Source organism: Nylanderia fulva, unplaced genomic scaffold (assembly GCF_048542155.1).
Source record: "Nylanderia fulva isolate GAGA-0341 unplaced genomic scaffold, ASM4854215v1 Scaffold4, whole genome shotgun sequence".
Classification (NCBI taxonomy): Eukaryota; Metazoa; Arthropoda; class Insecta; order Hymenoptera; family Formicidae; genus Nylanderia; species Nylanderia fulva.
The window spans coordinates 1-24253 of NW_028190476.1; the positions used below are offsets into that span (position 1 = coordinate 1).

Here is a 24253-nt window from a genome sequence, read left to right on the forward strand (position 1 = left end):
GGTTAGTACCGGATAAAAAGTGGTAGTACCGGATAAAAAGTGGTTAGTACCGGATAAAAAGTGGTTAGTACCGGATAAAAAGTGGTTAGTACCGGATAAAAAGTGGTTAGTACCGGATAAAAAGTGGTTAGTACCGGATAAAAAGTGGTTAGTACCGGATAAAAGTGGTTAGTACCGGATAAAAAGTGGTTAGTACCGGATAAAAAGTGGTTAGTACCGGATAAAAAGTGGTTAGTACCGGATAAAAAGTGGTTAGTACCGGATAAAAGTGGTTAGTACCGGATAAAAAGTGGTTAGTACCGGATAAAAAGTGGTTAGTACCGGATTTTTTCCAGCAAAAAGAAAAAAAAAAAAAAAAAAACTGATGTTCAAAGTGCTTTTCTCGCCATTCTCTATCGACTGGAGTACACTTGTAAAAACCTAATTTTTAAAGTCTACTTTGGACTTAGAAAAAAAAAAAAAAAAAAAAAAAATTAAAAAAAAAAATTAAAAAAAAAAAGAAAAGAAAAGAAAAAAAAAGTGATGTCCAAAGTGCTTTTCTCGCCATTCTCTATCGACTGGAATACACTTGTAAAAAAAAAAAAAAAAAAAAAAAAAAACGAATTTTTAAAGTCTACTTTCCCTTAGACTTGGAAAAAGAAAAGAAAAAAAAAAAAAATAGGGAAAAAGAAAGAAAAAAAAAAAAAAAAGAAGAAGAAAGAAAAAAGAAAAAAAAATATTTTTTATTAAAGCAAATATTTTTGAAATTGTTTAAAATGTCGACGTAATCTAACGAGACAACTTATTTTTTATTTATTTAGTGTTTTACACTTTTATTTTAAAATCAATTTACACTATTTTATTCACTTGTCATTAAATCTGGTTTAATGTGCGTGCGTGTGTTAAATGTAATTTGAATATTATTTCCAACTTGTTATGTTTCATATCCATACTTATCAATTTTTTTTTGTTTTAATATATGTATATCTAGTAATAAGTTATATATTTAGTAATAAGATAGTAATTAAATATAATTTCAATAAAATATTAAATTTCGTTCGCCAGGAATGAAATACTAAGGTAGTAGATATTAAACTGACTACACTGGCTGTCTATTCGATTTGTTAAACTATATTTATTGACGTTTCAACCATACGGGTTGTGGTCCTTTTGAAAATTACAATAGAAGCATTAATGAGTTACTGCATATCGTTATTGACATTTAAAAGTACGCTCCGGTGAGACTTAACTTAAGATCGGATGGTAAATTAACTGCGTTTCACTTGTGTCATCTTGCTACGACTGAGCACACTGTACTTTTCCATCCGATCTTAAGTTAAGTCTCACCGGAGCGTACTTTTAAATGTCAATAACGATATGCAGTAACTCATTAATGCTTCTATTGTAATTTTGAAAAGGATCACAACCCGTATGGTCGAAACGTCAATAAATATAGTTTAACAAATCGAATAGACAGCCAGTGTAGTCAGTTTAATATCTACTACCTTAGTAAATATAATTTGTTTATGTACATTAACATTTAAAATAGTAATTAATAATTAATTTGTTAATATCATTATATTTTGTTTTATTATAGGTATTAATATACATATGTATTTATATTTTTTAGTTTTTAAACATTTTTTAGAATGTCTAATTTATAATTTTTAATAATATATAATGTTTAAACTGAAATATATCTACATTTTGAAAATATTTTTGATATACGTTTCAATATTTTTATACTCACATACAGATATATATATATATGTAATCGACACATTTACAAAAAATTAATATTACACATAACTATATAACAATTATCCTGCAATTTCTATTACTTTATTAGAGAATTTCTGTAACAAAAGGTACAATAATAACACTGGAAAAGAGAAGAATAGAAATAGAAAAAGAAAATGGATTATCTCGATCGTCTAGTGAAAGTACTTCTCAATTCATATACTCAACCTCCTCGGGTATATCACGAGGCAAACTCTTACTCGTGGACTCAGTATCATCTTCACCATTCTTCAACTTCCTGACCTAGTCTATTTGGTTGAATAGATCTGTTCATTGTGCGGTGTGCATTTTATAAATGGTTTGAACTTAAGACAATAATTATATCTTAAAATACTTATAATTTGCAGATGCGGTAAATAGCACGATTTTTTTCAGTGTGTATTACATTTTAAAATCTGCGGGAAAATTTATTGTCAACTTTCAAGGTGCGCGTTATTTTGTCATTCCTTGTTATTTCGTTTCTTTTTATCATTATAATATATAATTATATATAACATAACTATAAACTATATATAATAAACTTTTTATATAATAATACTATACATGTGATAGTATACATATTTATATATATATATGTGTGTGTGTGTGTGTATATGCATATTTAATTTTTGTTTTTATTTTTTTCTTTGTAAAACATCTTTACATTATTTCAAGGGAAAATTGTTAAAAAATATTTGCATACATTTGCATTTTTATAATTTATATTATATATTAAATAATAATTATAATTATGCAAATCGCTCAGTCATTTTTAAAGCAATTTTATCGATTACTAACCGTGGATTAATATTCTTTATTAAAGTGACAACAAAATATTATATAATTTAATCCTTCATTACTATTTGTGAAATAAATTTAATCATTAATTATGTGTTTGTAGCTTGCTAATATCATATTTATATTATTTCTCTCATTATAAAAATAAAAAATAAATATCAAAAAAACAAATATTTCGAAGAAATAATATTCTACATAATTGTCAGTTTTTCAGTTATAAAATTTGTAAGAAACAATTTCCGAAACATATTTGCATCCAACGATAGTAATTTATTTTAAAAAAATTTACTTTGTATATTACAAAAATATCTTAAAACTTAATTGTTGAAAAATAGTAAGTTAGAGAAAGAGAGAAACATTACCAGAAAATTGTAGACACATTAACAAAAATTAAAATAGAATTCAAAATGATATATTTAAACTATATTAATGAGATTCTTGCGCAAATTTTGAATTAAAAATTACATATTTCAATACTCCCTATAAAGTCATATAAGAAAATATTGCGTAAGCAGTTATAACATCGGAAGATAAAATACTCAACAATTACATGTATTATATTTTTGGAAAGCCATTCGTCGACTCAATGTAATTTCTCGACTTTCTTCTATTGCGCGTACATATATGTAGATGTGTTCTCTTGTAATAATCTTACGTTCGCATAAAATCTCGCGAGAAAGCGAAAGTGTTTACTGAGAATCTAGGCGATACGGACATCCGGATGGATGATTTAATACAAGTGCGCTTGTGTGATGGATCAGCAAAATATAAAATATCACATCCTTTTGTTCCAAAGACAATTTTAATTTACTTTTACTTTTAACCACAATAGAAAAATATAAAGCCATATATATTAATATTAAACTTTAAATTACATAAATATTATATATACATATATCTTCGCATTTATTATTCAATTTTTTAAATATATCTGAATTATGCCTTCTAAATTAAAACTAATATTTATCTGAATTATGCCTTCTAAATTAAAACTAATATTTATCGGTTCTATACTATTATTTTGATATATAATATAAAGCTTTTGCAGATTAAACTTTCTTACATTTTTATCTATTCTATCATATCTTTAACGTATTCATTTCATTTTATTCAAAACCCACAGTGATTTATTCTGTTGGTATTATTTTCATATCTGAAAAATATAAAATAAACAAATATCATAATTATCATAAATAATGGAATAAAGTTCATATTTTTACTTCGATTCATATATATTATTGCAGCATACCGTACTTTAACTTTTGTGTGTCTCGTCATAAACTTAACTTTCTTTTCGACATGACTATAAAATTAAATAAAATTACAAAGTATCCTCCTCGAAAATTGTATTATTGTCAATCTGCAAACTTCATATAAGTTATATAATTATATGTAAAATAAAGCAATATTTTAGGATATCAATATTTTAGAAAAGTTGTTAGAGATAATATGCCAAATAAAATTATCTCAAAGTAGAGCTTTCATTGTGATGAGAAAGGTGGATTCGCATGAACAAATTCACTCTACCATGACGGATCCATTAAAATTAGACTTGTCTATATAATAACATAACATTGATAATAAGTCGTTTGTTCGCCTCTCGAAAATTAGTTTCAAGAGAATGGATCCTTTCAACTGCTTTCTATAGTTAATGGTAACAGTGGTAACTATATTGATTTTTGAAGTTAATAAATATATTTTTGCAATAAATATAAAATAATGGCCATCTTTGCAAAGAATTTGACATAATGTTCAAAAAATTTTTATTGATATTTATTATCGTATTAATTACATTTATCGTACAAATCTTTTTAGCATTTTATATTGAAAGAGAGTGAATGCGGATAAAAACAATATAATAAAATTGATACATTCTTGAATTTGCATTCGCAAAACATTTGATAAGGAAATAAATCATTTAAAAGCTATTTGTGAGAACCTAATGTATAACACAGTAGTGTTAAAGTGATAAGTGATATTTCTAGTGTATTAATCTTCAACATATCTCATATCTATTCACTCGCCATTACGTGAGAGTCGAAATAAAAGATTGCAATAACTTATCTCGAGAACATAATTAGAACAAGGCTAAGGAAAAATGGTGAGTGATTGAGACGATACACAGATGCTGGATATGAATGGTGATTACTAAATAAACGTTTAAATCATGTTGTATATTACAAGATTCGAAGTTCGAATATATAATGATAAAATAAATAAAAATATAGACTATTTTTATTTGTACGGATAAAATAAAATGCAATTTTTTATTAAAAAGAAACTGAACAATATATCTTATATTTTTGTAATGTTGAATAACTAACTTTTCTCACTTTTGTATATGTATAATGTATATATATATATATATATATATATATATATATATATATCACACTATTGAAATACTAAATTCTACGTTTCTCGTTATATAAATATATATTTCTTTTTAGTAAATCTATCAAAATGAAAAAAATTGATAAAAATAAAAGTCTACAGAAATGGAAAAATGAATACTCTGATGTATAACAATTCAAATTATTATTATTATATTTTTTTATATAAATTTAACCAATGTTACACACACACACACAATAAAATTATAAGAATTAAGACGTAATATAAAATGCAAACTAATTTATACGAACATATATATACATATACATCTTATGTAACCTGTACATAGAGTATACAAGATGGCATATTTATTTATAATTATAAGAAAGCGAATAGATGAGTTGTTAAACGAATGCATCGTATAAAAGCACGGCATTTTTTAATAATACAACAAAATAATCTTTCCACATAAGCATCAATGTGCTAGCATCGCCCCTTCCATTACTACATATTGATTATATATAGCTTGTACACTGGTCACGCGTATCCACATTACGCAATGCGAGTCTTTCTCTTGACCGAAAGATACATCGATAAAGATATCTGCAAAAATATGTTTCCAGCGATCTGATAAATTTAGATGACTTTGGCGAATACATTACAATTAAAAATATATTTTTTATATAACATGTATGCTTTAATGTTTCAGATCAAAACAATTATATTAGAAGGATACACGTGACAATATAATTGCAGACATCGCAAATGAAACGTTTATCACTATGAAAATAATTAGACAAGGATATTGGTACCGCTTGCTACTGGCAATCACACTTTTGTCAGAACATGTTGAAACAGAAAAGGTTAAACATCTAGAATTTAGATAATTATAAATAATTTCTATAATTTCTCTCAATAGTAAATAAAATATTCGCGCAATAACATCCTAAATATCAAATCTAAAAACGGAACATAAGACGTCTTAGAAATATCTTATTGCCGTGACATATTTTAGTATAATGTCTAAAAAAAATTTTAATAACTCCTTTAAAACATCTTATGACCCGATTTTTTATATTTTGTTGTCTAGGATATTTATAATAAAAATGTGAGCATATATACTATTAATAAATTAACTTATTTAAAAACATTAACATGTTATTAATAAATTTACATACAGCTTCAACATTTCGAATTTTTAACTTTATATATTACTTATAATCTCTACAATTATTTCACTATGTATGCGCGCATGTGTAACTGTTCATCCTACAGTCAAATTGGTATTTATTAAAGAATGATGAGTCGTAGATGTATAATCACGTGAAAGTTATTGGTGAAAGTAGCAAAATGATTATTAACGATAATTGTATCTATCTCATAAAGTAATCGCATATTAATGCACATAAGATTTACGTATATTACATACATGCAAGATGTTAAATAATTTTTGGTGTATAATACTCTTAAATTATAAACTAATTGACATTTTCTAATGTATAATATTGCATAATCTATTATCGAAATAATAATCGACAATTATAGTATATTAACATCAAATTTGCAGTCTATTATTATTAAATTTTCTATATATATATTTCTATATATATATATATATAGAAAATTTAATAATAATAGATTGCAAATTTGATGTTAATATACTATAATTGTCGATTATTATTTCGATAATAGATTACGCAATATTATACATTAGAAAATGTCAATTAGTTTATAATTTAAGAGTATTATACATCAAAAATTATTTAACATCTTGCATGTATGTAATACATAAATCTTATGTGCATTAATATGCGATTACTTTATGAAATAGATACAATTATCATTAATAATCATTTTCCTACTTTTATATATATATATATATATATATATATATATATATATTATTATCTGTTTTATAGCGACTTCGATTGGATGCACCAGTGCGCACTGACAATGAATGAGTGCATATAAAGGTTTATCACACACAATAAGTTCACAATGACACAAGTAATTTAAAAAGGAAAATAATTAATAGTAAGAGCTATTATTATTGTTGTTCAATATAAATAATGATAATAATAGATTTTACTATTAATTATTTTCCTTTTTTAATTACTTGTGTCATTATAAATTTGTGTATAAACCTTTATATGCACTCATTGTCAATACGCACTGATGCATTTAATCAAATTTGCTATTAGCAATTGTTGTGCCTAATTAAACATAATTTGTTATTGCAGCAAAAACGACAGATTTTTCGAGAGCAAGTGTTACCAGCATTGGGTGGTAAAATTCCAGAGGAAGCTTTCAAAACGGATCGTTTGGCGCTGAATCGATTGAATAAGGAAGGTATTACCGTACCTGATGGTATTGTCTTAGATGCTCGTCATGTCCATAAACATCCTCATTTCGATCAAAAAATGCCCGAAATAATTAAGGCATGTTTGTATATATAATTAATATATTATATATGTATTTATTAATTGTAAAATATTGCATGCATATATATATATATTATTAATTATATATAGAATAATGTTTATAAAGATTTTTAGTTATTAAATTTTATTTTTTATTAAAATTTAATACAAATTTTATATAGTTTAAAGATAACGATTTATATATATATATATATATATTTATTCTAATCTAATCAAGGTCTATCTAACATCAGACGGTCGATATGTATCGCCGGAAGGCCAACCTCATTATAATCACCCAAAAACCGTCGATACCACTTATATTATACGAAGACCGTTTGAACAGACAAATTATCAAACATCGAACAATTTCGAAAGCAAACTTCAAAGTTATTCAAATCCACAAATCTATTCGAATTATAGACAATTTGTACCGATAGCACCACCCATCAAACCGGATATTTACAAGCCTATTATAACGCCTTTAATATTACCGGCAAATAAAGATTGGCTTGATTTATCTGACTGGGAGATAAAATATGATTGGGACATCATATATAAACCATTTGATGATGACTTTGTTAATAACATCGCGCTCTTCAATTCGCATCAGGTAATATTTTATATTATAACTATCTTTTTACATTAAAAGTAAGATGTTTATATCTATAAACTTTTATATTTAATAAACTTTTTATATCTAAATAAAGACTATAAGGATTTTCCTTTTATAAGAAAATTTTAATTAATTAAAATTTTATTTTAATAGATATAAAAAGGATAAAATACTAGCTTTATTAAACTATATTTTAAATTTATATAAAGTTACATTCTCTTTCTTAATTAAATATTTTAAAATCTTCAAAATTATAATTTAGATATTTTTCTGTATAAGGCACCATATTGTTTTTTATTGTAATATATACACACATTTATACATATATTATACACATGTACAATGCAACACACGGATTTGAAAAATATAACAATGAAAATGTACTACAGTCTAATATAATAATTTCTGACTTTAACAATTGAAATGTGTTACAGTATAATATATTTCTCAATTATACAGTATAATATATTTCTTAGTTAATAGAATGTCTTATAAGGTGTCACATCGCAAATTTACTTGTAGATCTTATTATTTTGAGACGATTTTTTCTCAGCAAAAAATGTCGAAGACCATCATTTTTTGCATGTTCCTAATTTTTACCATCATGTATCTTTATAACTAAACCTTAACCCAGTCAGAAATAATCGGTCGAAAAGATGTCGAATCAATATCGATTCGACCAATACGGCATCGATTCAACATCAATTCGACGTCGATTCGACGTTGATTTATCTATCATTTCTGACTGGGAAATTAAAATTTTATTAAAGTAAACTCTACTTGAAATTAATTGGAGAATGTGGTTTTCTTAATATTTTATTTCCACAAGGCTTAGTTTGCGAAAAACCCTTTATCTTCAATCGCTTATAACTTGAAAATTATTGCCTCAATATTTTTGCTGAGGAAAATTGGCTCCAAATAACAAGATAATATACAAGTATAGATCGATATATACATATACATATAATATATTTTGTATATATAATATATATATATACTACTTTACATATTATTAAACTGACACATTGTTTACTAGATTATCGAGGATTATCAAGGATTTGTTAAAGAATTTCATAAACGATCATTAGGACATGTAAACTCAAAAAATGACAACATGAATCAACAGCATCATCAAAGTCGACAGTACCAATATTCAAAACTATCGCCAGCACTTCATCAAAGAGTCATCTCGAGTGTCGCCAATTCTCACAATTCTGCCTATACAAGTATCGCAAATACACCGGAAACTTTTTCTTGTCACGAAAGGAAGGAAATGTTTGTCGACATCAAAACCAAGTGCCAATTAAAGCTGGCTCATTGACTTTCCTTTCATATCTATATGCATTGTTTTTTCAAAGCAAAACGAAAGAATATGCAAATAATTCTCATCATTTGAACTAAAGTAAAGGATGTAAATGGACAAAAAACTAAAATAATTAAAATAAAACTCATTGAGTTGCGCACGCGCGTGTATGTGTGTTTGCGCGCGCGCGCGTGCGTGCGTGTGTGTGAGTGAAAGAGAGAGAAATTATCTAAAATAATTATTGAGAATCAAATTGACTTTATATTTAATAAATAAGTAAAGTTTTTCAAAATATTAAAAGTCTAAAAATAAATTGAAGAAAAAACTATCTATTGCGGCATAATAAATGTATTGCATTATGATACGAGTTTTCTCGTACGCCTGTTATCTATGAGTATGATTAACATCATTGTATATGATTTATTATCTTTAATATATTCATTAAATGATGGAAAAATTAAGTGACAGATTTTCCAATATTATTCAAATTAAATATATCAAGAGACACGGTAATGTCTCGCGCCCTGTTACCGGCATAGCCGAAATAAAAAGCGAGGAACACCGTGTATCTTTACGCGAAGCGGAGAGTTGAGTCTATTATAAATTTCGAATGCTCATAAATATAATGTAAATGTATAAATAAGAAAAATATTTTTGAAAGCATGTCTGTCCGTAATCTTTGCGCGATAATTAATGCAAATGCTTTATTTCTCTCGAAAATATTTCAGTTTCGTAAACGTTTCACTTGTTCAAATCACTAGATTTCATTTTTCACGACATCTAATTTGCAAAGATATGTGGTAACAGCATTTGATTAATCGTATCGCGTCGTGATGTTATTTCCAACGAGTAATTTCACAACTCACGACGACGTGTACTATCTATCCAGTTTTTTTACACGCGATGCAATGTAATCTAGATCAACGTCTATATGTTAGACTTCTTTAATGAAGCAGTTGACTTGCATTACAGTATACTCGTATTACAAAATTGCGATCCTCAAACGATGCTGCGATCTTCTGGCACAATACAAATGTAAATAAAGAGCTTGCTATGTCAATGAAAACTTCCATACAATCATGAGTAGATTAAACGATTATAAGTTGTTAATTATTTGATTTGCTGTCGCAAGCAAGTTATAGCGATATAAATTAAAAAATATTATTGGCAATTTATTTTTATCTTTGTTTGATTACTATTTATTTGGTAAAATAAAAGATTATAAAGATAATTATGAAAATACGTAAAAAGGCGTGGCGCGAGACACTACTGTGTCTCTTGATAAAATAAATAAAATTAATTTATAAACTATAGGCTGAAATAATAAAAGTTGTCACAAAAAAAAGAGAGAGAGAGAGAGAGAGAGGGAAAAGAATCAATAATATTAATATATAAATATATATTTTTTGTATTTTTTTTATAATCTTTCTTGTATAATCTCTATCTCTATACAAAAAATATAATATGAAAAATTATTAAAATATATAATATAAAAAATAATTTTTTATATAATAGATGAAAAATTTGTATATTATTTCTTTATGGAAATTGCAGAAATATAAGAATAAAACACACTAAAAATTACAAAATTATTTTATAATTATATATTATATATTATATAAAACAAATTCTTCTTATGTAATTGATGAGCAATTTTTTTAATTTCTTCAAATTTTACTTTTTCTAAAAAAAATACAAAACATATTCTTTTAATTATTTTTGTTATTTTTTTCTTTTTCTTTTTTTTCTTACTTTTTCTATACATATACAGACAAAAATTACAAAAGAACGGAAAGATATGTGGACAATTTTATATAATGATATATAACTATATTTTTCCCCGAATATGTCAACTAATATATTCTGCAACATATCATCTTTTCATGCACGTTTATATATCGAATTAGTATATATAACATATTTTACAACATATCTTCTATGAAAATTTATTATTTTCTATAAATAGTTCTATATATATGTATTTCCTAAAGATAATAATTAATATATAAATGAGTAACGCAAATAGTGTTAAACTATAGGTAGTAAACATTTTACAAAAACCAACGTGATGATTTCTTTCAGGTTTTTTCTTGCTCTAGACATCAACTTTTTTTAACGACAGATAGTACAGACGAGTACTTATGATTTATGTTATTGTATTAAAATACACAAACTTTACATAATATGTAAAGAGACAGAAAATATATATCAATATCTTATTTATTAGTTTCATTTTTTTTAATATACTATAATCAACCATAATTTACACGTAATTATTATAGAGAGCGACTTTAATACTTGCATTAATCCGGAAAAAACTGTTACAACTAATTATTGTATAATGTGAAAATTAAAACGTAAATGTTTTTTAGGCAATGACGAAAAATAATGTGCAAGAAAAAGACATTCTAAATGAAATTGACGAAATTGAAAGATGGGACATTCTTAATGAAATTGCTGTCCTTTTAAACTTGCAATTTGTCTTGCTATCTTGAATATCTATTAGAGTATAAATCGTGAAATAAATATACCAGATATTTTATTATAATAGAATTAAGAAAGATAAAAGATTTTTATTCTAATTTATTAAATAAAAATTAATCAAGTAATTAATTAATTAATTATTTTAATTAATTTCAAATTATATGCACAAGATAGATTTTATCTATGTTTTTATTTAAAAGTCAAAGATATAAATTTTATTTTTGCAAAGCGTTTATAAATTGTATGTAAAATATACATATAATAATTATATGTATAGATATGTGTAAAGAAATGTGAGAAATGCGAGAGAGGAGTTAATGATTATTTTCCAATAAAGTCTCTATACTATTTAATATGTACTAGAACAACACAAGCGCGCGCCATTCCTCAATTTTATATTAAATAATATTTATAAAATTAATAAAATTTAAATTCTATTAATCTTTTGATAGAAATCAGTTAATAACTGTTAAATGATATGAACTAAATTTAAATTATATATTATTAAAACATTAATTATTAATGTTTTATTAATAATTAATTCATATGTTTAATATGTTTAAGCAAGCTTTAAAATATGGGAAAGCATCAACAAAATAATCCTCAGTTTGATAATAAAAATTTCGAAAAAACACGTGTCAATACCTAACAATAATACATAAATCAGGACCTGAAATTTGGAAAAAATTAATTATATTGTTTTAATGACTGAAACTAATTAAAAAATGCAAGAGCGGGCTTTAAAATATCGGAAACCGTTAAGGACATAATCTTTAGTTTAACAATTAAAAAATTCGAACAAACACGTGTCCTTTTTTTACTCTCTTTTTTAACATGAGGGAAACCTGTAACAGGTACCGAATGCCCCTTTGCAAGGGGCACCGGTTATGTGGAATTCCTCCTGCCCTTACCAAGATAAGATCAAAATTATCTCGGTAGGGGCCACAGGAAGCTACCGCACTGAAACCCTCATGGTGGCCTGACCCTAGCATTGGTTGGGAACCCTCCGGGAACGAGCGTTTCCATAACTTCCGGAGGGCCTCCCGTCGTGCTCGCCTGACGCCGTGCCCGCCTGACGTGTCAATACCTAACATAATGATACGTAAAGCAGGCAAAAAATTTAGAAAAAATTAATTATCGCTTTAATGGCTGAAACTAATTGAAAAATGCAATATCGGGCTTCAAAATATGGAAAAACATAAGTAAAATGATACTCAGTTTGATAATATAAAATTTTGAAAAAACACGTGTCAAAATGATACGTGTGTGTGTGTATGTGTAAATCTATACTTTTTAGATTAAGTTAATTATTGCTTTAATGACTTACATTATTTAAAAAATGCAAGAGCAGACTTCAAAATATAGGAAAACGTCAACGAAATAATCCTCAGTTTGATAATGTATATAATGCAAATTGCGTCTAGTTGCATTAATCGTCGGCGATGCACGGTCTTGACGATGTCAACAGTCATCTAAATTTCTCTGTTTTACTATATACTAATTAGTCACAACGTATCTCATCATGGAAGGGGCTTTATATCTTGTATTACGTATAGTTTGGACTTTCTCTTTCTCTATGTGACATAATTTCTCATATACCTAGTACAGCGTTACAACTGAAACTGGGTCCAGTTTCGTTCATATTCAAACTCGGTGCAGTCATGCCAAGTAGTCGCTGTATCGTTCCAGTACTTTTGCTTGCCATTATACTGGCAACATCTTGTTCAGCCATTGTGCAGGTATATATAAAAATCTCGGTTTTACTAAGCAAAAACATTTTTCCGTTATAAACTGATAATCAATATTTTACATACAAGCAATTATTATACTTATTATTAGATTTTTTCTAGCTTTTTGAAATATCTATGATATGTGTGTATTATAACAATAATAATCTAATATCAACTCTGAGACAAATTTATTTCAAAAAATTTGATGCTATTCTGTAATAAATAAGTGTTCTTTCTTCTGCAAATAATTAATGTCAAATTGTAAAGTGTTATACTTTCACAATATATTGTACATGATGTCTCCCACATAAAGTATTACAAGCTGATGTTTTCTCCGCTATTACTAACAATAAGATATTAAATTGAATTTTTTATTTATAATTAAATGGAATAAGATACATGAAAATATGATGAATTAAAAAATGTTGGGCGTCTTTAGAAACAAAGAAGGGTTCCCTTATTTTTTTAATGAAATTATTACAATTTTTTCATATAAATCGATATTTTTGGCACAAAAAGTTATAAGATAATAAAGATAGAATGATAAAAAATTAAATAGTTTACGAGATATTTTGTACTTTAATGTGCCATAAGTTTACATAAACTACAAAATATCTTATAAAATATTCATTTGTTGATGATCTTACCTGAACTTACCTTACTTTTATGCATAAAATACTTAATGAAAGGAATTAATCAAGATAAATAGAATGTATAATTATTTTTAAGAAAAATATACATATATAAATAACAGAATAATGGGTTAATTGAGAGCCGAGCGTAGTAATTAATACGCTTTTTTAATGAAATTGATTATCAAGAATTTATTTGTACGTTTCGGTCATCAAATTCGGACCAAATTCTTCAAATTTTGGATGAAGAGCGCGTTCATGGAAAACGTCTCATGTACGAAATGATCTTTATAAAAAGACAGATCAACAGTCTGAATTTACAAACTGACACTGAAAGTTTGCATCATGCATATTTTAACATAGTGGATAATCTTTCTAACATATAATTTTAATTTTCAATTATAATTTCTACTAATGTTTAATTTTATATATAATAAATTTCTCTTTTATAAAAACAATAGATTTTTAAAAAAAACAAACATGACAAGTGTATTATAATGTTATGACTTAATTTAAATAATTTTTTGCACAAAGTTTATAATAATAATGACTGTTCTTTTCAACGACTTTGACACGTCAATATATAAACGACCAAACAAGATATTTCTATCATTCTTTTATCTTGTTACACGTGTCTATTTTGATAAATGTTTAATTTCTTTCGCGGCAACTACTGAAATAGGATATGGACATTGATCGTATGGTCCGGATAATTATTAGACAATATTTGGTTGCCACTGTTAAACACATATGTATAAATTGAATGCGATTTTTTCGTTCATAATCATTTACTTGTATTATAATTGTTACATATATTCTATAGATGGTTATAATTGTTACATATATTCTGAAGATGGTCCAAATTTGATGTCCGAAACGTACGAATAAATTCTTGATAATCAATCACATTAAAAAAACGTATTAAATACGATGCTCGACTCTCAATTAGCCCATTATTCTGTTATTTATATTTATTATCAGAGCCATATATTTTTATTACCCGTATATATGATTCACACACAGTCACATTTATTTTAAAATACATATAGATATCGATCAAGGCACCAATAATTTTCAAGTTATAATAAATGATAGAAAAAGAAAGGCTTTTTGCTAAACTTTGTGAAAGTAAAAGATTTAAAAAATTACATTAATTAGTTTCAAGTAATTTACTTTAATTGAATTTTAATTTAAGATTTATTGTTAATTACACAAATAAATGATGCAAATATTGGAAACGTACAAAAAATGATTTTCGCTGAAGAATCGTCTCCAAATTGGCCAGAGAATCTAATATGGTTTACTCCGTATGTTTTTTTAGTTACATCCTATATATGTACATAATACAGGATATATAAAATATGTATACATATTATACATAAATACGCAATACATATTGTATTATACTATATATTTGTATTGACATGCATTAATAACCTGTTCGATGCTTTATATATTTTTATATTAAAATTAAAGTTAATAAATTATTAAATTAAATCGATTCGCTTCATAATATGGAAAGTTGCAGAATAAAAATAATGTGAAAAAACGTCCTTGGCTTTGAATAAATCAAGGCAACATTTCGTGAAGGTTCGTTACACTCTGTTGGACTTCAAACTTTTTCTAAATTATAAAAGAAAGCGAATTATGTGTTCCAATTTTCTTCTCTCCCCCCCCCCCTTCTCTCTCTCTCTCTCTTTCTTGTAATACAAAAATTATATTTTATATTATATATATATATATATATATATTTTTTTCTACATTAGACAATATATACATATATGCATATTTTATCAATTTCTATCATATTTTAAATATCTACGCTATTACTTTTATGATTATTTTTCATAATTTACATTTCATTTTATTACGCTTTGTTTTGTTTTGCAATCATGTTAATAACAAATTGCTATCAATTATTTTTATAAATGGATCAGAAACAAGTTCCGGTAGATGACTATTACGATGAGTACCAAAATTTTCAACCGGTAGTGGGATTTCGAAGGCCTACTATCGTAAAAGAAGAATCGAAAAAAGAGCAAGACTTGAGCAAAATTCCTGGAATTCCTGGGGTAGATTATCCCATTTACCATACAGTGCCACCTACGAGTTTTTCTTGCGCACATGTTCCAATTATACCAGGAATGTATGCAAATGTGGAAACCGGTTGTCAGGTACATATATTTTTATATATAATACATACACTATATATACATGTATTTATATATCTTTTTCTTTTTCACTTATTTTATATTATTTATAATATTTATAATATTTTATATACTAACTATTAGCTTTATATAAAGGTAAATTAGAAGAATCAGGAGTAAAATTAATTTACTTAAAGGTAAAATTAATTAACTTAAAAAGATTTTTTTTTTTGATAATTTTTGATTCTTGAGAATATTTACAACAAAACACTTTGTTGTTATTCTTTTTTTGTAGAAATATAGATGAGAGCAATAAATAAACAATACCAATTAATTGTATTTATTTTAATAACAATAGTATAAAAATGAAACTTATATATATGTATATATGTCAATTACATATACAATTATTTTTTAAATAAAAAAAATGTTTTACCTTTCTTTTTTATATAAAATTGAGATATAAAAATTGTGTACGCTATTCAATAATAATACTAAACAATAATTATTCTTAGACTAAATTAAATAACTTTACATATTGAAAATAATTTATCAATATATGATCGATCTTTTCTCTTTTACCCTCTTTTTATATCTTTAATGATATTTATACAAAGTAGATTTTATGTTGTGCGCACTTTATGCCACGTACTGCACAAAATCACGCTACTTGCAAGTAAGCAGCAAAAATTATTTCACTGATTTCAACGTAGCGTGAGCGGTCAAAGTAGAGCGGATTTATTATGTAAGAGAACGGACTGGTATTATTAAAACTTCAAGGCAACGCGGGAATAAGGACCAATCTTGCCTTGGTGAAAGACAAACTCTGCGAGAGAACAGTCTCGGCAAATTGTCGTAATTGAGCTTGATTCAGCCTTTCTCAATGTATCGAGTACATGCTCAATGTAATTTTGCGTTTGCTCGACATCTCGAATTTTTGGCATTTCAAAGAAGATATTTCGCATTTTTCTAATAAATTATATTATCTTTGATATTTGCATTTAATTTATTATATAAAGTTTAAAAGCGATCATTGTCGTGGAAATATAACAAAAAAGTTTATTCTATACAAATAATAAAATGCAATAAATGTATAAATGTCGTTACGTGACTGAAACGTTCCGTCATGCATCGCAACTTGATTTTCAGAGCGCTAAACTTTCCTTTTCAAGAATGTCATTTGCTTCCTTTATATTTCCTTAAAACTGATTTCTTTCGATAATTTCATGCTTTTAATATTTTTATTAAACTTGCACAATGTATTTCGCTTACTAATTTCTTAATTAATATGTTTATATAATACAAAAGTTATTATATTATTTTTAATTCGAGTAATTTACATCAAATAATTTCATATATTCTTATAATATATAAGAAAAGTACAAAATTGCTAAAAAAAAATAAAAACACAATTAACTCTATTATACTCCTGTAAAATTAATTATGTGATTTTTTATTTTGTGTATCAAATTGATATTGTTATAGGCATATCATATTTGCCATGACGGACGTGAAGGACATCAGGGTGCCTCTTTCTTATGCACCAATGGAACACTTTTTAACCAGCACGAATTTGCATGCGACTGGTGGTACAATGTAAATTGCGCCAACGCACCATCCCTTTATAGGTAAAGTTTTCAGAAATGTTTTTGTCAGAATAATTTATTTATATATACAGAGTGAGTCAAAAGTATATTTTAAAGATTTTTGAGCATGTTTCTTGATAAAAAAAATAACAAATGTTTATATGAAGTCGCAAATGTTTTATTATCAAAATAATGGACATCAATCAGCAGTATCAAATAATAATTTATTTAACCGTTTACAGTTTTACTGTTGTTCTTTACAAGGGATAAGAGAAATATAGAGTACCTATTTAACAATTCTCTTACCCTTTCTTTCAATCAGTCGTGGTAGCGTTTGTTTGTCAAACAATTGATTCATTTTTATACGATGGAATTCTATCACATTTTTCGTATTTTCGAACGAATGCGCCAGTTATATAGACTTCATGCTCAGGCATATATTGAAAATCATCTCTAGAATATCAAAGAACAACAGCAAAACGATCACATAAATCATTATTTGATACTACGGATTTATGTTACTTATTATGATAACGAAGCATTTGCGCTCATATGTTCATATGAACATTTGTTAATCTTTTTTATCTAGAGGAGAACACACAAATTAAAACATACTTTTATTCACTCTGTATGTACAATATATATTTATATATTATATATATATATTTATTTATATATAATATATATTAGAAAATATTTTACAGCAACATAATAATTTGTTAATTATCGGAAATTTATTAATCTATTAAATAAACGTTGATAGTAATAAATCGGCTTTATTCTATATACTAATCTACATCTTTTTCTCTTTCTTTTTTTTCATGTTTACAGACTAAATGCAGATCCATTAAAAAATCCATATGTACCAAAGGAGACAAAGGACGCAATTCGACAAAGATTGAAGATTGTTATAGTTTAATGTTAGTTAAATAGCTAATTAATTTTGTCATATAATTTACTATTTTTACATAAATGTTAATTATAATTGTTTTGTTCAAATTTTATTAATATACAAAGAAAAAACAAATATAATCAACAAGCATAGAAACATTTATTTCTTTACGATGGAAAATCAACAAGTTTTTTTTTAATGATACGATTAATTTTCTAATTTTATTTTGCTATTCTCAATATATCAATTCTTCAATTTACACTCAATGTCGATTGTTCGTTTATTCAAAGGCAGAAAGGCAAGTACTGAGATAATGAAAGATATGAAGAAAGTATGTACAGCGGAATTTTGAGAAAAGTATAGCGAAAGTGAGATTGATGCGTGAGATTAATCAAAAGAGAGTCATTATAGCTTTCTTTTTTCTTCTTTTCAAAAGATATACTTATAAGGTTTCCTCAAATCGATGCTACAATTTGAAAAGAAATAATTTTGTACAAAAAAATAACGTAAGGAAAATAATATAGGGAAATAATATGGAAGAAATAATACAGTAAAAAAGTATAGAAAATATTTTTTTCTTATAATATTTTTCTTATAATATAAACATTTGTCTTCGAAATACTTAAAACTTTAAAAATTACAATTAATAATATTTTTGTGTCTTGTTATAAGTTTGAATAAAGATATTATTTGTCATTTATCACAATAACAGAGAGCATACAAAAATAAAAAAATATAATATTACATTAAAAAGAGCAATAAAATTGTTTTATTCTTTAGATATTTTGATTGCACAATTATGTCGAGATATATATCACAGTTAGCGCAATAATTATCTATTGCGCATTTATTTAAATATTATGTCCATAATATACATCTAATTATTTATTAAATCGTGGCATTGACATGAATAGGAATACTCAACGAAATCTAACTAGACACATCCTGACTTTCGCATACACTCGCGTCTTCTCTCAGCAATAGTTACGTTTCTATATATGGCCACATATCTTACACACGTAAATATCTAAGTGCCATTAATTATCTGTCGAGAAGGATGAAAGATATATAGATAATATATAAAGTGAATATTGTTCGCAGACAGAATATTGTTAAATGAATGAAAAAAGTATCGCAAAAGAGTATTTCTTCTTTTTCGTGAGATAAATTGAATTGGTCGAAAGGTACATGAGACAACTAAGTACATATGATCACGATAAAAAATGATATTAATAATAACTTAATTGACTAAAGTAGAGTAATTTTATCCTAATTTAAAATTTAATTATATTAAAATTTTTCGGGATATATCTTGTATAATAATTTTATTATATAAATTATTATGATTGTATGTTTTTACTAAATAATTGCACAAATATTATATTATAAGTTTAATTAAAAATATTTATTAGAATTAAATAAATTGAAAATATTGAAAAACTCAGAAAATAAGAGAAACTTGATCACAAACTCTTGCGAAAATCAAAAAGAGCGTTGGCGTCTATACTGGAAAGTAAAGTCAAGGACGTTACCTGGCTCGCTTTCGTTATCGAAAGGCTGTGAACGCGCAGTGGAACGGTTGCACGCGAGGCGGATAAGAATTGCCCTTTTCTCTAGGACGTTTGAAACTAATAATGAAGTAGGTAACGACAGATAGGTCAGTCACGCAACGCACCGTCTCGTACGGAACTGTAACCTTCTCTGCGATTTTACTCGACTACTTCTTTAACGGATCGGTAAACGAATTTATAAAGAGACAATTTCTTTCTTGTATAATATCAATGCATTTATATTACTAACATTACCAATTTCATCATTATAAAAGGTTTTTCATTCGAGCTTATTCTAAAATTATTATAACAAAATATATAATAATTAGAACATCAGTAAATGTATACTTGTAAACTTATAAACATCAGCTCCATGAGTAATATATACGAACTATTGAAAAAAATCAGCAATTTATAAAAAATATAAATAGAAATTTTATAAATATGCATTAAATAAAAGCATAAGTAAAAAAGGTTCTATAATTTCTTAATGCACTAGAGTTACTTATTAGTACACTAGCATTTTTCTTATTAAAATATTGAATTGCACGATGCGTACAAAGGTACAGGGTAGTCACATCAAATTGCATAATTATACGTGCTATACGTATTATAAATGTGTGTATGTGTTTAACTAAAGTTGTGTTTAACTAAAGTTTATTAGAGTTATATTCACTTGACATAACAATCGCTTTTATTATCCCTCTCATGATAATTGCATTGTAGGAAGAATTATTGTCTTCTAAATCCGTTATTGTATATCCAATCGCGTATAGTGTGAAATATAAAATGGAATAAAATTTGTTCAGTAAAGATAGGGACCCACTAAGAAATATTTTTTTAAAAAATCAACTTTTAAGGATTCAAACGGACTAAGGCCAAAATATATTGATTTTTCTACTTCCTAGATAGAAGTCTAAAATATGGCACGGTAATTCCTCTCATACCCTAAGTGCTCACTAAGAAGGGTGTCCCTAAAATTTTCTGGGAAAGTAGTAAGAAATCAACATTTTTAAGTATTATTAAATTACTTTAATTAGTGGTTTATATACTCAGAGCAACATTCGTATATATGGTAGGTACTTATTCCAAGTTCTACTATACATAATAAATAATAATTCTTAGCAACATCTTAGCTTTAAAAAATCTAACATTCTTATCTTAAAAAAATAATTAATGTACAAAATTGCCTCGATCAGAGACCTTTGCAACGATAAAAAGACTATTTTATCGTAGCAAAGCACGGGCAGCGCGCGCGCGCGTGTGTTTGTGTGTGGTGTGTGTGCGTGTGTGTGTACATATATATTTTTTAATAAAAACATATCTTAAGAAACCGTTAGATAAAAGCTTTGCATTTGTTATTAAACAATTAACAAACGTGTATTTTAATTAATTACATCAATTACGATATGCAGCGAGATGAGACTAAAATAGATTTATTATTATACTAGTGTTTTTATATATATTTTTGTAAAACATTTATAACAAATTAGTATTTGTCAATGTTGCGCTATTGAGATAATATAAAAGAAAATAATTTAATAAAATTCTATCTATTCAAACAATGATATACAGAGAATACGCCACAGTTTAAAAATTATAACAGGATAATAAAAGCACAAATGATAAAAATAATGTAGTTTTTTTAAAGTCTCTCATATTCTGTTAGAAATACATAAAAATGTCATCATGGTGCTAATAAAATTCAATATACATAGTATCTTGACACAAAATATTCAATCAAAATATTTTTACTTTAAATAAAAAAAATTAAAAAAATTACTATTAAATTTATAACTATCTTTTCTAATAAATATCAATATACGACCCAATGTGTTGCACAATATATGTTGCTTTATTCCAAAGCCGAGTATCCACCAACCTTGCAAACATTTGTGAACGTCACAAACGCATGTAAAATATATTTTTATTATATTATATTATTATTATATTAGTTTTGCAAGCATTCATGACATTCACAAACGTTCGCAAACGTTTTGCGCAGTTGGTGGATACCCGGCTTAATATTGACTTACTTATTTATTAAGAAAATATTATAGAATATGAATAAATAAATAATATGTTAAAAAATATATTATATACAATATATATATATATATATATATATATATATAATATATGTTAAACTATATACATATGTAAATAATAGAAAGAAAGAGAAAGAAAGCCGAACGTACGTAATGAGATGAGAAAAAACAATCAAAGTCAACAATATGAAAATTTTTTGTATTAAGTATAATTAGTATACAGTAATAGTATACTATATATAAAATCTTATCAGAAATCGATGTTTAATAATGTAGTGAGAATTGTATTAACGCATTAGAAGAAAAAATATAAATTCCGCATAGCTTAAAATTATAGACAAAATTTAATTTTTACAAATCGATACAAACACGCATAAGCTAGAGTGTTTTTTTATTATACAATTTTAGTAATTTTAAATAACAACTAAAATGTGTAAATTTTCCGACATTCTGTACAGATAAATATATATATATATATATACAGCTAGATAATTGTAATAAATCCATGATGATATTAACAATAATATAAGTCACACATATGTAAATTAATAAAATCCAGTCATATAAATATAAGATTATGACAAATATAAACCACATTGTAATTAACTTTTATTTCTATCGCGCAAATTATTTAGTTAATGACTTAAAAGAGATACAATTACCATGCAGTTAATAAATACCGTTAAAAGTAGAACAAAAGTATCAATCTTTTACCAATTTATTTCCCGTTGTAGAACGAGACACCTCTCAAAATGTAATTAGAAAGTGGTTCATAATGTCTGTTTTAAGCTAATTTATTTAGAAACGTTTTCATCGGTCCTTGTCGTTTGTGATTATTTTTATTACAATATTTGTTTATTATCGAAATGATAATAAACCATCAATCAAGTTGTGAAAATATATTTCTTACACGAACAATACGATAGATCGTGCCATTTCCGGTTATATGTTATTGCACAAATGCAGTTGCCTGACGTGCATAAAGTGATACTCGCCAAGTGTCACGCTTGAATAACAAGATGACGTGTATTACGTGGTTTGTGCAATGACATCGAATTTCTAATTTAATATTTACTCCCTCCCCCCCCCTCTCTCTCTCTCTCTCTCTCTTTCTTCTATCTCTCCCTATTTTAAGTTTACACGCACAATAAATTAAGATTTATTCGATTACGCAATAAACGATAGAGTGATATAATATTTTATACAACAAAATTATAAACTGAGAACATCAAAAATGAACAACTCATTAAAATGAGACAGCAATACATTACTAAATATATATACTAAAAATTATAAAATTAATATACTTGCAGTTAATAAAACGCATTGCTAATTTTATTTTTCGTCATTATTTTTTCTACAAGACAATTATTAAGAATATTATTGGTAAAATACTTGCTTAGCCTTGCACTTGTCTGCCATTTTGTTATTGTCTGTTTGAATTAGTGCAATCAGAATTTCATTATAAGCGCGTTATATGCTCGCTTACAGCACATAAAAAGCATGAAATTTCAATGCGAAAGTGTATTAGCATCACTAGTGAAGCACATGCGATATGCTACAGAGTTTTATAAAAAAATTTAGATACCGATATATGTGTATCTAGATTGAATGCCACAATCAAATTGGCACATAAACTGCAAGTTTTTTTTACAAGAAATAATTATTGCGTCAACGTAAATTGAAATTGTAATTGCTAATAATATATTTTTATAAAGTATACGAAATATATTGAGGAAAATTTTTATTTAATTATTATCTAATTTTAAAATTTATACAGGGTGTCCGGTAACTAACGGACCAATGATTAAGGGCGGATTCTCTGGCCAATTTGGAGACGATTTTTCCTTAGCAAAAATGTTGAGAAGTCAATAATTTTCGAGTTATAAGCGATTGAAAAAAATGGGTTTGTTGAAAACTAAACGTTTTGGAGTTAAAAGTCTAACATAATT

The 24253-nt window shown here is 26.1% G+C and overlaps 2 protein-coding genes across 2 annotated transcripts; both read left to right on the plus strand.

Moving 5' to 3' along the window:
* Window positions 1–5629: 5629 nt before the first annotated feature.
* Window positions 5630–9458, plus strand: LOC114944654 (uncharacterized). The gene is made up of 4 exons (XM_029320644.2): window positions 5630–5753; window positions 7131–7328; window positions 7549–7923; window positions 8963–9458. The coding sequence occupies exons 1-4, from the start codon at window positions 5673–5675 to the stop codon at window positions 9245–9247; spliced, it is 939 nt and encodes a 312-aa protein (XP_029176477.2). The 5' UTR covers window positions 5630–5672; the 3' UTR covers window positions 9248–9458.
* A 3910-nt stretch (window positions 9459–13368) lies between these two features.
* On the plus strand, window positions 13369–18730 carry LOC146721871 (uncharacterized). Its single transcript, XM_085485884.1, has 4 exons — window positions 13369–13452; window positions 16013–16249; window positions 17711–17853; window positions 18643–18730. Exons 1-4 carry the CDS (start codon window positions 13375–13377, stop codon window positions 18728–18730), a joined length of 546 nt encoding a protein of 181 aa, XP_085342010.1. The 5' UTR covers window positions 13369–13374.
* The last annotated feature ends 5523 nt before the right edge of the window (window positions 18731–24253 follow it).